The sequence below is a fragment of the Sporobolomyces salmoneus genome (genome assembly GCF_050403485.1).
Source record: "Sporobolomyces salmoneus JCM6883 DNA, S_salmoneus_JCM6883_v1_ctg9, whole genome shotgun sequence".
Lineage (NCBI taxonomy): Eukaryota > Fungi > Basidiomycota > Microbotryomycetes > Sporidiobolales > Sporidiobolaceae > Sporobolomyces > Sporobolomyces salmoneus.
In genome coordinates this window covers 245,446-259,587 of record NW_027481154.1, presented here as the reverse complement: position 1 = coordinate 259,587, position 14,142 = coordinate 245,446, and the positions used below count along the sequence as shown (strand labels likewise).

Sequence of the window (14,142 nt, the reverse complement as noted above, 5' to 3'; positions counted from 1 at the left end):
CAACAAGACGAAGACTGCCACGGCTAAAAGAGGAGAACGAACCCGGACTCAACGACGATACAAGTACAAGACTGCGAAAGGGAAAGATCATTATAGATACTGTGAAGAGGGAGAGGAATCAGTGAGCTCAGCGATGCGTATGAATGAACGATGTCGCAACTTACAGGTACACTCGAGAAATCCAATTGATCCCCAAAATCATCTCCTTCTCCCTCTCCTTCCTCATCCTGATCTCCATACTGACCCCCTTCTTCTTCCTCTTCATCATCCTCAAGTTCATTCTTGACCTTCTTCTTGTAAGCTTCCGCCTCGCTCGTTCCTCGTTCCGGAACTACTTTCGAATCATTATAGAATCTCTCGAAATCTCCATCGTCGGGTAAACTTCCTGGCATAGAAGACGAACGTTGATGACGACTGTAACGAATCGGTTCCGCCTCTTCATCTTCATCATCTTCGAAATCGACAGGTTCTTCCGCGACTGATGCCGAGAGGAGAGGACTCGAAGGAGTGGTACCTCGGTTCGAACGAGAGGGAGGAGGAGCCGTATCGGATAGAGCGGAACGAGATGATCGACGAGATAAACTGCTCGCGATGTTGCCGAGTCGTGGGAACGCGATTCGACTCGTCGATTGATCGGAACGAGCAGAGAGAGCAGGGGAAGGAGGTGCGAGTTCGGGTAGGTCGATCATAGGGAGTGGAGCTCGCCAATAGTTGAAATCGGTAAAGTCGGGAGCGGTGGATCGATTGATAGGTGGGAACATTTGATCGACGAGATCCGTCATGTGGATGTAGCTGAAACATCGAAGCCACATCAGACGGTCCTGTCAAAGACAGACTGAGGTGTTCGAGACTCACGAAGACTTGTATCCAGCCAGTTCAAGCAACTCCATTTTCACTTCACCATTCGAGTCGATCGTGAAGATTCGCGATGAGGGAATGTCGACGCTTCGATAAGAGAGAGCATCGGTGATACGATTTCCGAATCCAGCGTAGAATGGTGAACGTTCCCCGAACAGTCGTTGAATATCTCGAAGACAAGCCATTTTGAAAACTTCAGGTTTTCGCATAATCACCTCGCTGTACGTGCTCGAATGGAACTCAGCTGAGACTCTCTCACAGAACTGATCTGAAGATCAATGAGACGTACCGATGAAGGGAAGTCATCAAACGATCAGGACTCATAATGACCGGACCTTCAGGTAATTGAAACCCATTCTGTTTGATCCCTTTCAAGTATTCCCTCGTCGTATCGGCTTGACCGATCGCCCGAGAAGTGAGATACATCATCTTGTAACCGTTCCGAGAAATGTCGGTGTACAGTTTCGCGACTCCCAAGTGAGTCCAGTCTCGTCCGATCATGGTGAAAACGTGTCCTAGCGCATCGGATCTAATCGACCAAGGAAGGGTGAGCTTGCGTGATTGAGGGATGAGTGAGGAGAGTAAGACTCACTTGGTGATAGTTCCGTCAATGTCGGAAATCACGACTTGATAATCTCCCTCCCAGAGGAAGATTCGAGAAGTGCAAGTAGCGTATCCAGAATACGAAGATCGAACCGAGAACGAGATTGTATTCATCCCTTTGTTGAGCTTGAGCGCTTTCTATGAGTGAGACAGAGCGAAAAAGGGGGGATTAGCGGAAAAGAACCGAAACGAAGAGGAAAGAAGCGATTTCGGACGAACGAGTTGATCAGAGGTCAATCGAAGAGTCTTTGCGTAATGTTTCGTATGATCTTCAGGAGGGAACTCGTCTTCATGAACCTGAATCGGTTGCTGAGGAGGGGGAGAAGCTGCCGGTTCGAAAGGCGGAGGAAGATCCGAAATCGGAGCAGTTCTCGGAGAATCAGGAGGACTCGTCGGTGGACTCGTGGGAGGACTCGTTTCGGATCCAGGTAGGCTGACGGTCGATGCCGAATCTCCTTGAGTAGCGGCGTTCGAGATCGAGGTTCGGTTCCTCCCCCACCAGAGACTCCATCCTCGTCCGGATCGTTTCGAAGTTTGATCGACGTGTCGATGATGTTCTGGGTGGTCGACGAGGGATTTCCGGTACACTGATAAGGAAGCGAGAACGGGGGAAGCGTTGTCCCAAGTGAGGTATCGACCAGCATATTTCACGACGAGATCGGGATTCTCGGTCAATTCAGTTTCTTCCATGAATTGGTTGAACGTTACTTGTTGTTCGACAAAGACTCGATCGGTAGAAGCCTATCGAGATAAAGAGTCAGTAGCACTCGAGAGAGATGAAAGGGGAAGGTGGGTGAACTCGCCTGATCGTGACCGAAATCTTCACTTCCGCACAAACTCATCTCAAACACATGCACCTTGCCTCCGATCTTGAGCGAGAACTGTTTCGGACTCGCATGAAAGACACCGTCATCTGGACTCGGAGCGATTTCGGATTCGGCGTGGAGGGATTGAAGACTCGAAATGCTGACGGGTCGAGGAGGGGGAGAACTCGCTCGGGAGCTGTGTCGAGATCGAGGTTTCGGAACTTTCGGGACGACGGGTTCGGCGTCGAGGTCGAGAGGAGGAACGGAATTGTCGGTTGATGCTGAGGGATCTTCTTCGGAAGCTGGATCGAAGAAATTTGCGAGAGTCGTAGGATCGGTCGATTGTAACAAAGCTTGAGTGAAGCTGATGATTTCCTTCTCCGCCTCTACAGATCGAGAGCCGTCAGCGAGGAGAGATGCCTAGATAGACAGAGGACGACTTACTGGAATCGATTCCGAGAGCCGAGGGAGCGAGTTCTTCTCCGAGTCTCCTATCGACTTCTTCCTCCTTCGCTTCCTTCTCCTTGTCTACCTTGTACCCACTCATATCTAACATGAGAGCACCCGTGTTCTCCGGTGCTACTCCCACTTCCTCTCCCGCCGCGTTTCTCAGTACTTTTCCCGTCGCAGCATCAACTTCCGTCGGACCCGTCGGTAGAGGTCTCATCGAGAAATCGACCGAGCTTTGAGATCCATCCGAACCCGTCGCATGACCCGTTCCCGAACTCCCTCCGAGGATCTTCTCGACGTCTGAATTTTGCGCCCTCGCGGCTTTGATCACTTCATCTGCCGTACTGTGTTCCGCTTCGTGATCGTTCAACAGACTCATCCCACTCAATTTCTTCTCAACTTCGCCATCGAGTTGTCCAATCTCTGCTTTCCTTCCTTTCGGATCTTCCTCCTTTTGACCACTACCGCCAATCGAACTCGATTCTGAATTACCGGCTCCTCCAACGACGTCCTTCTTGATAACATGTTTAATCTTCGCGTCTCTTAGTTCATGCCCTACTCCTCCTGCCGCGACAGGTAACATTCCCGCGGCTTTCTCGAACGCACGTGCGATCGGACCTGGAATAGAGTTGCCCGATTTCGCTTGTGCTTTCTCGTTTTCTTCTTCGTGATCTACTTCACCCTCCATTTGTCCGTCGTCGTGGAGGTCGGTTCGGGAGGGTTGAGGGGAGAGATGAGCTAGTTGAGGGATCGAACGGAGAGTACCGGTTGGGGAAGTATTGGAGAGGGAAGCGTAACGAGAAGAATTCGGAGAGGAAGGATGTGATGGTGTCGGAGTGAAAGGTTCTGTTCGCTTCGATGTTCATCAGTCACCTTAGAGTTACTGACGGAATGCAAGAAAGACGAACGATCTTCATCCGCTTCACCAACTGAAGATTCTTTCGTTTCCATCGCCGGAGCGTCCAAATCAAGCGGTTCCATCTCCTGCGTGGCTCGTTACTCTGTCAGCACTCTGCTATTGTGCTGAATGGAGGGCAGTAGAACTCACGCCTTGATCCCCATTCCCATCATCCGAAACCGGACCGCTCAAAGGACTGGTTTGTAAACTCTCTGGAACGTCGGCTTCCGTCTCAAACACGAAGAACGCTTCCCCAGTTTCCCCAACCTTCATATAGAATGGTACTCGTTCATCGTTTACGCTTATTCGAACCTACTCCAGTTGCCCCCCACCAAAACATGAGAATCAACTTTCAACTGCGAGTGAAGGGGAAAAGACGGAGAGGGAGCTCACTTTCTTGTCGACAGGACGTAAGACGCTCAATTTCCCGAACCTAACGTGGAAGGGTGAACACGCTAGTTCTACTTGACCGGGGACTTCGACACTCGCTCGTTCGACGACAATGACATCGATCGCTCCGGTTAACGTCGCTGGGTTGATATCTTTGTAGTATTGTACAGCCTATGAATCGATCCCGAGTTGTTGTTCGTTAGTGAGTAGGGTAGAGGGGAGCTCGGTGAGGCATCCCGAAGAGAGATGGAGATGGAGATGGAGAGAGGGAGAGACTAACCTTTGAAACCCATTGCATCCTAGCGAGACCTCTAGCTTAGCTTGGCTTTGACGTGTCTGCTGCTGTCTATCAGGGTGTCGAGTCGAGAGGGAGGTCGTGAGTTTGGTGAGAAGAGAGAAACAACCCGATGACACTCGCATTTGACGTTCACGTTCTCTCGCAGTCGTCTGGTAAGCTAAGGGGTATTGAACATGCAACAGAAACCAAGAATGACACATAGCGTTACTAATCACCGAGAAAAAAAGAGAAAACATCAATCATGCGAAACTCAAAAGTTTCAAAATTCTTCAAAATCGTCCCATCCATCCTGACTTTTCCTCGCCATCACCGTGGGTTCAGGGGTCGAAGATTTCTTCGCTGCTTCTTGAGCCGCCCGAGCTGCGGCCGCTTTCGGAGCGAACGAATTCCAATCCCCTTCGATTTGAGGCGGAGGAGGCGGAGGAGGTTGAATCGGTGAAATAGCTCGTTTGTTATTGTTGTTCGCAGTCGGCATATCTCTGAATCCTTCGTTTCCTTGACCCCTATAAGCTCCTCCTCCAGTACTCGTCGAATTCGAACCTAATTGAGATTCAAAGAAATCATCTCCCGTTCCTCCTCCTCCGGCTCCAGTCGTCGTAGTATCCGATCCTCTCGGCGCCCATTCTTCCCCAACTCTCCCATACCCCTCCCCTGCTCCTCTCCCGGTTGCTCGATCCAAGTAATGCGCCCCCAAGTCGCCAACATCAACCCCGAGATCTCGTTTAAGGAATTGAGATCCCGATTCTAGACCAGTCGAGAGGACTTGTCCACCTGTACGAGCGGCAGTTGAGAGAGTTGAGGAGGCCGTCGAGAGGAAAGAGGAGAATTGGGATTGGAGCGCCGGGTCGTGGGCTCGTTCGATACCGGGTTGGATTACCGAACTAGAGAGAGAGAGAGTACGCTTTTTAGTGCTGACGAACGAACAGAGAGAGGATCGGCGAGGGGTCCACTCACTCGTTGACAGTCTTCGTGACTGCCCCTAGAGCGGCACCTAAGAATCCCCATCCTTTCCCCAAAGCCCCAACAGGATCATCCCTCAGATCGTCCAAACCTGGTAAAGCTCTCGAACTCAACGCTCCAACTCCCCCACCGTTCCCTTGATACGACGATTGATTAGAGTCAGGTTGAGATCCAAACCCAGAGTATCTCCCACCTTGGGAAGGAGGTAACTCGGCAGAACGTTGAGCGTTCGCGTTCCCCATTTTCGCGAAATAATTCTCGTTTTGAGATTTTTGCGAAACGGGTCCCCCAGAGGAGATACCTCGATCCCCTCCTCCTCCTCCTCCTCCTCCTCCTCCTCCTCCTAAGAATCCAGATTGGGTCGTACGAGGTTTACGGAGGGAAGAAGAACCGGAAGCGGAAGAAGACGAGGGACCAGAGTGGGAGACGGAATTGTAGGAGGATGTAGAGTTTGAAGAGGATTGAGGCGCGGGAGTGTCGGAGGGAGTCCAGGGACGTCCTTCTGCGTCGGCCAATAACTGCTCGAAAGGAGATTAGGACATCAAGGGAGAAAGAGAGAGAGAGAGAAGGAGTGAAAACTCACTTTATCTCGATACATCGCCGCAGTGTGAGTGTTGTACTGCAAACGCGTGGCACCTCCAGTGTTAGTCTCTTCTCCAACTGATTAGCAAGGTAGATAGGCCTCACCTTTTCACTCAAATTATCACTCTTCCAGTTCTCTCCATTCGCCTCGAAGAATTCCCTCGCCTTCTGATTCCCTCCACTCAACATCCTCTTCATTTGGGGTTGGGTCCATTTGTCCATCGTCAAACTCCGGACGAAACTTAAATGAACTCCTAACGAACGATGAGTACCCGAACAAGAGAGACAGAGAGTCGTGCCGTAGGAGAGGGAACACCATTGAGGAGAAGGGAGTCGACATTCAGAACAATGCTTGTTCTCTCCTCTAACCCAGGACGAGTGAACACGAAGGAAGGGAGTCAGGAGGACAGCTGGAAAGAGAGGGAGAAACGATCAGATTCAAACTCACTCTTTCATCCACTGTGGAAGGGAAGAGAGTAAGCGCTAGTAAAGGATAGAGATGTGCAGAGCACTCACGTCAAGGAGAACGGCTTTCGTATCGTACTCGGCTGCCATTTTGGGGAGTGTTGTGTGACGAGCTGAAACGGATTCGAGTTCTGGAGAGAGTGTCGTTACGATTCGACTGTGATCAGACTGTAGCTGCAGACGAGAGCGCTATCGGGCACGCGGTGAGCGCGTTATACGAGCGAAGTCGAGAGCAGCGAATAAAGAAGCAAAATCGCAAATGCAAGCTCTCGAGCTCTCGAGTCTCGAGCTCTTCGAATTTCGTCGAGCTGCATCGTGAAAATTTGGTGCACTGGAGGGCTAGCTGAGGAGCGTTGACGTACATGCAGCTGACTTGAACTGCCCTGAAGGTAACCAAGAGCACATTTGATTACAATTAGCGACGAGAACCTAGGATAACCTGTCGATAAGAACGCCCCTGAAAACGAACGAAAACAAGCGAGAGATGCGGTATGAGATAGAATGCGAGGGCTGTCTAAAGGGGGAGTGGCGAACAAGGAGGGCAGCCAGACAAAAGAGAGCGAGATCCTTAAACCGTAACTTCGGCGAGCTGTTCTGTAACGATTGAGACTCGCTGGTTGACGGGTTCAGGGATTTTGAGGTGTGACTCGGGGTGCTGAACAATGCAAACACATGTAGAGATGTCAGCGCGCAAGTTCATGCGATGATCCGCGGAAGAGGAATGATTTTTTTGACGAACCGGAGGAGTGTAGTCTTTTTGACGCTCGATCTGCTCAGGGAGAACTCCAGCTGAGGCGGCAATGAAACCGAGGAAAGCGGGAGAAGGGTTAAGAGGGCGAGTACAGAACTCAGGGTGTGCTTGAAGACCAGCGAAGTAAGGGTGATCTGTTACAAGAAAGACGAGAACAAAAAAACGAGTCAATCAGCTCGAGAATCGAATGCTTGTGCAGTCATCGACTTCGCTTACCTGGTAGTTCGGCAACCTGCATCCTTTGTCCACTCTCATCACGTCCGATGAATTTGAACCCGGCCTTTTCGATTCGCTCGACGTACTCCGGGTTGACCTCGTAACGGTGACGGTGACGCTCCCAGATAGTTTCCGCGCCTCCATACAGCTGCCTGACTTTAGACCACTCGGTAGAGGGTTCGAAGATGGTGGGACGAAGTCCGAGTCGCATCGTTCCTCCGAGGTGAGTCTTCGAAATTTCGGGCATGAAAATCACGACGGGATGAGGTGTGTCGTCTTTCAATTCAGCCGAGTGAGCGCCTGTCGTTCATTCGAAGATAAGCTGATGCTCGTAGGCTAGAGGGAGAGGGAGGAAACTGACCTTCAAGTCCGAGAACACTCCTAGCGAACTCAATAACAGCAATTTGGAAACCAAGACAAATTCCTAGGTAAGGAATCTTCTTCTCCCGTGCCCATTTTGCAGCAGCAATCATTCCTTCTGTTCCTCGAAGTCCGAATCCACCGGGAACGAGAATACCGCTGTAAGGAGAGAGCGAGCATTCGGTTGATCAGCTCCTCGCCTCTTTCACGAGGAAGACGTAGAGACTTACTTGGCGGTACAGACAGCTTGCCAAGCGGCATGGAACTCTTGTGGTCGCTCCTGTTGAGCCTCGGACTCGAGATCTGATGCCTCGACCCATGTAATTTCGAGTTTACGTCCACATTGAAGCGCGGCGTGTTCGAGAGATTTCACGACCGACGTGTAGGAATCTTGAAGAGAGGTGTATTTTCCGACGAGACAGATCGAAACTTTGTCGAATAATCGATCGTGACTGTTACGAGCAATCGTCAGTAGCGATTCTGCTTTGTTCGAGGATGAGATAGCTAGACTCACGAAACGGTCAATTCCTTCCACATTGTCAACAATTTCTTTCCTTTCGCCATTCGAGGTTCGCTAGTTCGGATCGTGTCGAGTTTGAGACGTTTCGTGAGGAAAGAAACGAGTCCTTGATCTTTCAAGAGGAGGGGAACGTGGTAGAGGGAGGAGACGTCGTGTACGGCAAGGACTTGCTCGTTGGCAACGTGACAGAACATGGAGATTTTCGACGTGACGGAGAGGGGAAGAGGAGAAGGGCATCGGCAAGCGATCTTTCCACGAGATGACGATGTTTAGAGTCAGCTATACTCGGAATCCGTTCGCAAGACTCAAAACTCACGATGTCAGGGACTAGACCGAGTCCACGAAGGTCACGAATCGACGCCTGCGTCGGTTTCGTCTTGAGTTCACCATTGATCGAGGGAACGAGAGAAACATGAAGGAGGGCGAAGTTGTCATGTCCGACTCGGAATTGGAATTGACGCATAGCTTCGACGAAAGGTGCCGACTCGATATCTCCGACAGTTCCTCCGAGCTGTTGAATGTAATCACGCAAGGTCATTATTGAGATTCAGGCTCTCACAAAATCGCGAGAAGGGGAGAAAAGGAAGAGGAACTAACCTCGATGATGCAAACTTCGGGAGGTGCACCAGACTCATCTACTGGTTGATGAGCGACTCGTTCGACCCAGTCTTGGATAGCGTCGGTAACGTGAGGGATAACTTGAACAGTCTTTCCCAAATAATCTCCCCTCCTCTGAAGAATCACGCAGTGGACGACGAGATCAGCGACTCGACACGCGTGAGAAGGTTACAAGACGAATACATACCTCTTTCTCGATAACTTCTCTGTAGATCTTGCCCGTCGTAATGTTGTTTTCTCGTCCAAGAGTCACATCGAGGTACCTCTCATAGTTTCCCAAATCCAAATCCGCTTCTCCACCATCATCCAATACGAATACCTCACCTGTAGAACAACTCGTCAAGCGTGTCAGTCGCGCGCGGATTCGCGAGAAGAACGGAGAGAGCGAAAATCATACCGTGTTCCGTCGGAGACATGGTTCCAGCGTCGATGTTCATGTAGGGGTCAATTTTGATCGCAGTAACATTGAACCCGAGCGTCTTCAACAGCAACCCAGTCGAACTCGCTGGAGACGGAATTTTTTCTCATCACTGAAGCATCCGAAGAGACAGAGAGGGAGATGACGATGTAGACTAACCAATTACACCTTTTCCGATACCCGAAATGACTCCTCCAGATACTAGAATGTAACGCATCGCGACTGAGAGAGGTTTGTAGGAAGGAGGGAGAGAGAGAGATTTGAACTGTGAAGGATGGGGAGGGACCGAGTTGGGGTCGATCTGTGTTTCAAGTGTGGTGGCCGAGATTTGAGAGTGGTACAGGGTCGATCTAAAAGTACAGGAAAGGGGAGAGAAGAGAGAAGAACTCGCCGAACTTTCGGGCGGGAATGATCTGTCAACCCGGCGCGATTCGTCTGTCCCAGACGGTGCAATGGACCAGAAGTCGGACTAGTAAGATTGCAACAAGGTGGCAGAGGCGGACAAGAGACACGAACGAAAATACAATCAAAAAAAAAACTCGGAAAGATCAAGCTGCGACCACTGCTCCTCGACGACTCGCTCCTTCTGTTCCTGCTCCATCGATCACTTTCCCACTCGTCGTTTGAGGTGCCGAAGGAGCCTTGCTAGGTCGTCTGAAGCACAAGAACTGTAACGCGGTCGCTCTTCTCGACGCGACGAGAGTTCGTTTCAGTCCTTCGAGCTCTTGTTGCAATTCTGCCGCAGAGTTGGGCGTGGGACGTCGGTAGTAAGATTGAGAGATCGTCTTGTAGATGGATTGGAGGGTCTGGTCGGCCGTGGGGGAAACGTGTTGCGAGAGAGTTTGATGCATAAACTCGATTTCGAGAGTCGCCTTTGCAAAAAGGCGCGTGAGTGAAAGATTGAAGATCAGCGAGGACAAGACAACTCACTTGCAGCATTCCTCCCATTCCGAATCGTTCAACTTGACCGAAAGCTTCCAGGGCGACCCCGGCCAACTCTTCGACAAGAGATCCGAGTGTCCTCGCGACCAAAGGTTTCGCCGTCGCCGAAACTTGAGCGTGTACGAGTACGAGTGACAGTAGAGCATCATAGATGAACGGATGCACCTCTAACGAGTCGAGCAAGTCGAAGCAAAAGTCAGCTTGCTTCCTTCCCTTCGGATCGAAAGCGAAAGGAAAAGCGTCGTACCTTTGGGTTTCTCGGCTTCGTACCAGTCAATTCCACCTCCCAGAACTCCCTTCCGAATGATCTCGCCGACTTCGGCGCTTTTCCTTTTCACGTAATCGTCGAACAAGATCTTGTCGAGTTGATCCGTAACCTCCATCAACATTTGTGCGTCTTGAGACATGTCGACTTTGAACGCAGTTTGGAACTGGGAAATCATTCGAGGAATGATCGATTCTCGTAAATGGGTGAGGTTTGAAACGGTCAACAATATCCGAATATCCTGGATCACCAATCTCGTCCCGTGAATCAGCTCTCTGTTGCGCTGCACAAATTTGGACAGTGACGTGACTTACGACGTTCTTGACGTCGACTTCCTTTGGTCGCCCCGTTTCTTCTTCCCCTCCCTCGTTGGCTCCGCCTAAACTGTCCTTCCTCACGCTACCGGAACTGACTTGATCGGGATCCGAGAAAGCTACGTGAACCAGTCCATCCAGGAACGCATACAACCCATCTAGGAAAGCACCTTGGACTTTTCTCTGAAATTCGACGGGTAAATCAATGTCGTGTCTCGTGCGACTGTTCGACAAGGGATTCGCTGTTCCTCCTCCTGAAGAAGAACTGGTCGAGCTGCTGCTTCCCAAGAGGGCTTGAGCACGTTCTTCTGAACCTCCGGCTACCTTGTAAGCTGAGATGACGTTGAATCGATGAAACGCCGAGATCTTGCGCAAGTAGCTTGTTGAAGCACTCGTAGTCGGTGTGATCGCTCCAGACGAGGTCGAGGCAGAGGTCGCAGAGGCTGGACCGTCGTGGTGACTCGAATCAGGTTTCCAAGTTTCCAAACGATAAAAGATCTTGGCATCTGAATGATCATCAAGCATCAGTCAGTCTCGACTCCTTCATCGTAGAGCCGCCGAGAGTGAAACACTCACCTCTGACCCAGCCCGAGCAAATTACTTCTTCGAATCTCCATTTCGCCGACGCAATCAGCTCTTTGAGACTAGCAGTCGCTTCTCCAGTCAATTCCAACGCGCCTAACTCGTTCGCACAATCTTGCATCTCGTTCAGAATCTTGAGTACGAAGTGAGCGTTCGTCGTCGCGTTTGCGATTGGAGGAACGAAAGGAGGCATCGGTGGAGTCGTTGAGAGATCAGTCGGCTGATTCTGAGAGAGCGATGATGAGGAGGAAGAGGACGAGGTTGTCGATGATGATAGAGTGAAGAAAGAGGAGAGGAGGGAAACGTAGAGGTTGATGATATCTTGAGTCATGACTCGACATTGTGTCGGAGATCGACGAGCATTCTGAGCTGCACTCGACACTGTAGAGTTACTCTTCTGTTCAAGTTGCAGGTTGGAGTCAGGACCTTTCGACTAGGGCGGAAAGTTCCAAGAGCGAGAATGATACGCTTACTTTCTGATATTTCCCCTCCATGTATCCCTTCGCCACTTTCCAGAACCCTGGTAGAGTGCTCAGAACGACCTCGTTCAGATTCCGTACCAACTCGTATACTACCGTCCAAACTTCTCTTCCCAAGCCATGCTCCCGAATTCTCTCGCCAACTGATTCGAGCGATTCTAACCCGTCCTCAACGCTCGTTTTGAGATCGAGCATTTTCAGTCGGTCATTCTCGAGCTCGAGTAAGGTTTCTTCCTCCTCTCCGTCGTCTCGTCCAGCTCGGTGGTCGAAAGCGTGATCGCCTCCTCCAAGCTGGGACAGGTTGCGAGCTTCGTGACCGTACTGATCCATGGCGACTCTGAACCTCGAAGTCGAACTCTCGGCCGATGACTTGAGCAAGTGCAAGATCTGTCGATGGTTGGTATCGAAAAAGATCCAAACTGGATCGTCGGTCGGATCCAACTCGAGTAAAATTCTGAGAAACAAACGATTTTCGTTAGCTCGTCAACAAGATACGGTGACGGCTGAACAGAATCCGAGTTTGTCGTACTCTATAGTTTTCTCGACCTCTTCCAGTCCACTCCGTTTGCTCGTACTGCTGTCCCGCAACCGTTTCCCCAAAGTAGCTCTTAAATCTCCGACGATTTTTTCCACCTGTCCCCACACTTTCTCGTAGATTCTCTTCTGCTGCAACTGTTGACTTTGCGTAGTCGGCACGGGCAAACCCAGTAGTTGTGCAGGACGAGAAGAGAGAATGTATCGACCTTTCTTGTAGGCTGACAACGCTACGTCGTATTTACCCTGCTCATCCCAACCTCGTCAGCGTCGCGGTCGAAGCGAGGGGAAGGATGGGGAGAAAACGTACAGCTTCGACAGCTTCGCCCAAGATGTTGGGCAAGTTGAAAAAGAATTTGCTCCTTTCGAAAACTCCGAGAGTACTCTTCAATCTATCGGCTTTCGTTCGAGCATCGAGAATGGGTTGAAAGACGGTTTCGGCTCGAGAGGATGCATCTATTCGCGTTGTCAACGAAGGAGAGGAAAGAGGAGTGAGCTTGAGGAAAGAAAGATCGAGAAAACGTTAGGAGTGGAACGCACGTTTGAGGGTTTCCCGAATCTCCTTGACTCCATAGTCCGAAGTGGGCTCTAGGGGTCCTCCAGAATGTTTCATTTCCTCGAATACAGCTAAGAGGCCGCGTGGAATGGAGCAGCTTCAGTCTCGTGTGTTCATTCAAAGTCGGACATCGAATAATTTGGCGGACTCACTTTCTGTCGTAGCTTTGACTCCTACGAATCTATCCCATTCGGCTTCGACCAACAGTTTCAGAGCTCCGGACCGTTGTTCCAAGTTCTCCTTCAGTTTCTCTCTACCTGTTGGACCCGAGCGCATATCGTTGCGTCAGTACGTCCGACCATGTGAAAGATACGCAAAGGTAGTGAAAGGGTAGTACGCACCATAATTCAGGTCTTTGAACGTTGCGTTCGGGTGTACGGTCGAGAGGAAAACCTTTGGATCAAAGGTTTTCGAATGAAGGAGCACGGAAGATCCTGCATGACGTGTGACACGACTCGTCAGCTTCAATCTGAACAATCGCTAGAGATCGAGCGCAGGGTACCTACGCATATCGGAGGAAATATCGGGATTATTTCTGAGAGACGAATGCCGTTAGATCTCCAGGTTCTGAGACTCTGTGCATTAGGAGATCTTTGAACTAACGCGAGGACACCACCTCTGATCAAACCTAGCGGGTCTGTCTCGTCCCCTTTGACGACGCCGGCAATTTTTGCGGTCCCAGCAGCACCCGTTTCGCCGAACAATCCTGGATCACCGCTCGTACCGGTTCCGTCTCCAGTTTCTTCCCATCGTTCCTGCGTAGGAGTCGAGACGATCAGTACTCTACTCGAAGCGGAGTGAGCGAGAGCTTGAGAACGGATTTCCTTACCGGAGCGAGAGACGATAAACCGTACAGGGAGAGCACTGCTCGCGCCTCAGGGTCGTCAAAGTCCACTCGACCCACGGAAATAATAGATTCAGGACTGCACTCACTCGCTTCCTCGTCTGCCGCCCATTCTTCCTTGACGGTTGACTGATCTAATCCGTCTTCACCTCGCATTGAAGACCTCGGATCCCAATCGGCTCGAGCTGATTCATCTCTGTGAGATACTTGCGAACTTGGTCTTCGGTTCGACGAGAGTGAGGTAGTCGCGTGTGAAGAGTTGCTGGGCTGTTGACCACTCGAAGATTGTATCGGTCGCGTGTAGGATCTTGCTGAACTCAGTGGTGGTTGCATAATCGCATCTAGGTCGTCAATAGGAGAGCAGAGTGAAGAGAAGGGACTGAAGCCCGACGGCTCATCGGTTCATCTGTGTTCTCTCCCTTTCCCATCACGA

General features: G+C 50.8%; 4 protein-coding genes across 4 annotated transcripts; all 4 read right to left on the bottom strand.

Moving 5' to 3' along the window:
• Positions 1-90: 90 nt before the first annotated feature.
• PAH1 (phosphatidate phosphatase PAH1) lies at positions 91-4,303 on the bottom strand (the record flags this gene model as incomplete). The annotated part of the gene is made up of 12 exons (XM_076630316.1): positions 91-99; positions 165-792; positions 856-1,077; positions 1,148-1,387; positions 1,451-1,599; positions 1,681-2,202; positions 2,319-2,653; positions 2,712-3,563; positions 3,626-3,701; positions 3,766-3,927; positions 4,009-4,176; positions 4,286-4,303. 12 exons carry the CDS (start codon positions 4,301-4,303, stop codon positions 91-93), a joined length of 3,381 nt encoding a protein of 1,126 aa, XP_076489708.1.
• Positions 4,304-4,562: 259 nt separating this feature from the next.
• On the bottom strand, positions 4,563-6,400 carry JCM6883_005193 (ADP-ribosylation factor GTPase-activating protein; the record flags this gene model as incomplete). Its single annotated transcript, XM_076630315.1, has 6 exons — positions 4,563-5,184; positions 5,258-5,781; positions 5,847-5,882; positions 5,951-6,209; positions 6,294-6,304; positions 6,362-6,400. 6 exons carry the CDS (start codon positions 6,398-6,400, stop codon positions 4,563-4,565), a joined length of 1,491 nt encoding a protein of 496 aa, XP_076489707.1.
• Positions 6,401-6,878: 478 nt separating this feature from the next.
• JCM6883_005192 (CTP synthase) lies at positions 6,879-9,410 on the bottom strand (the record flags this gene model as incomplete). Its single annotated transcript, XM_076630314.1, has 11 exons — positions 6,879-6,965; positions 7,050-7,195; positions 7,278-7,577; positions 7,639-7,796; positions 7,868-8,089; positions 8,152-8,405; positions 8,474-8,668; positions 8,755-8,889; positions 8,963-9,099; positions 9,173-9,280; positions 9,353-9,410. 11 exons carry the CDS (start codon positions 9,408-9,410, stop codon positions 6,879-6,881), a joined length of 1,800 nt encoding a protein of 599 aa, XP_076489706.1.
• A 331-nt stretch (positions 9,411-9,741) lies between these two features.
• On the bottom strand, positions 9,742-14,042 carry SEC5 (exocyst subunit SEC5; the record flags this gene model as incomplete). The annotated part of the gene is made up of 15 exons (XM_076630313.1): positions 9,742-10,065; positions 10,124-10,302; positions 10,383-10,641; positions 10,715-11,220; positions 11,291-11,693; positions 11,770-12,229; positions 12,305-12,555; positions 12,620-12,765; positions 12,850-12,936; positions 13,018-13,122; positions 13,207-13,299; positions 13,372-13,400; positions 13,469-13,620; positions 13,695-13,729; positions 13,799-14,042. 15 exons carry the CDS (start codon positions 14,040-14,042, stop codon positions 9,742-9,744), a joined length of 3,273 nt encoding a protein of 1,090 aa, XP_076489705.1.
• Between the last annotated feature and the right edge of the window lie 100 nt (positions 14,043-14,142).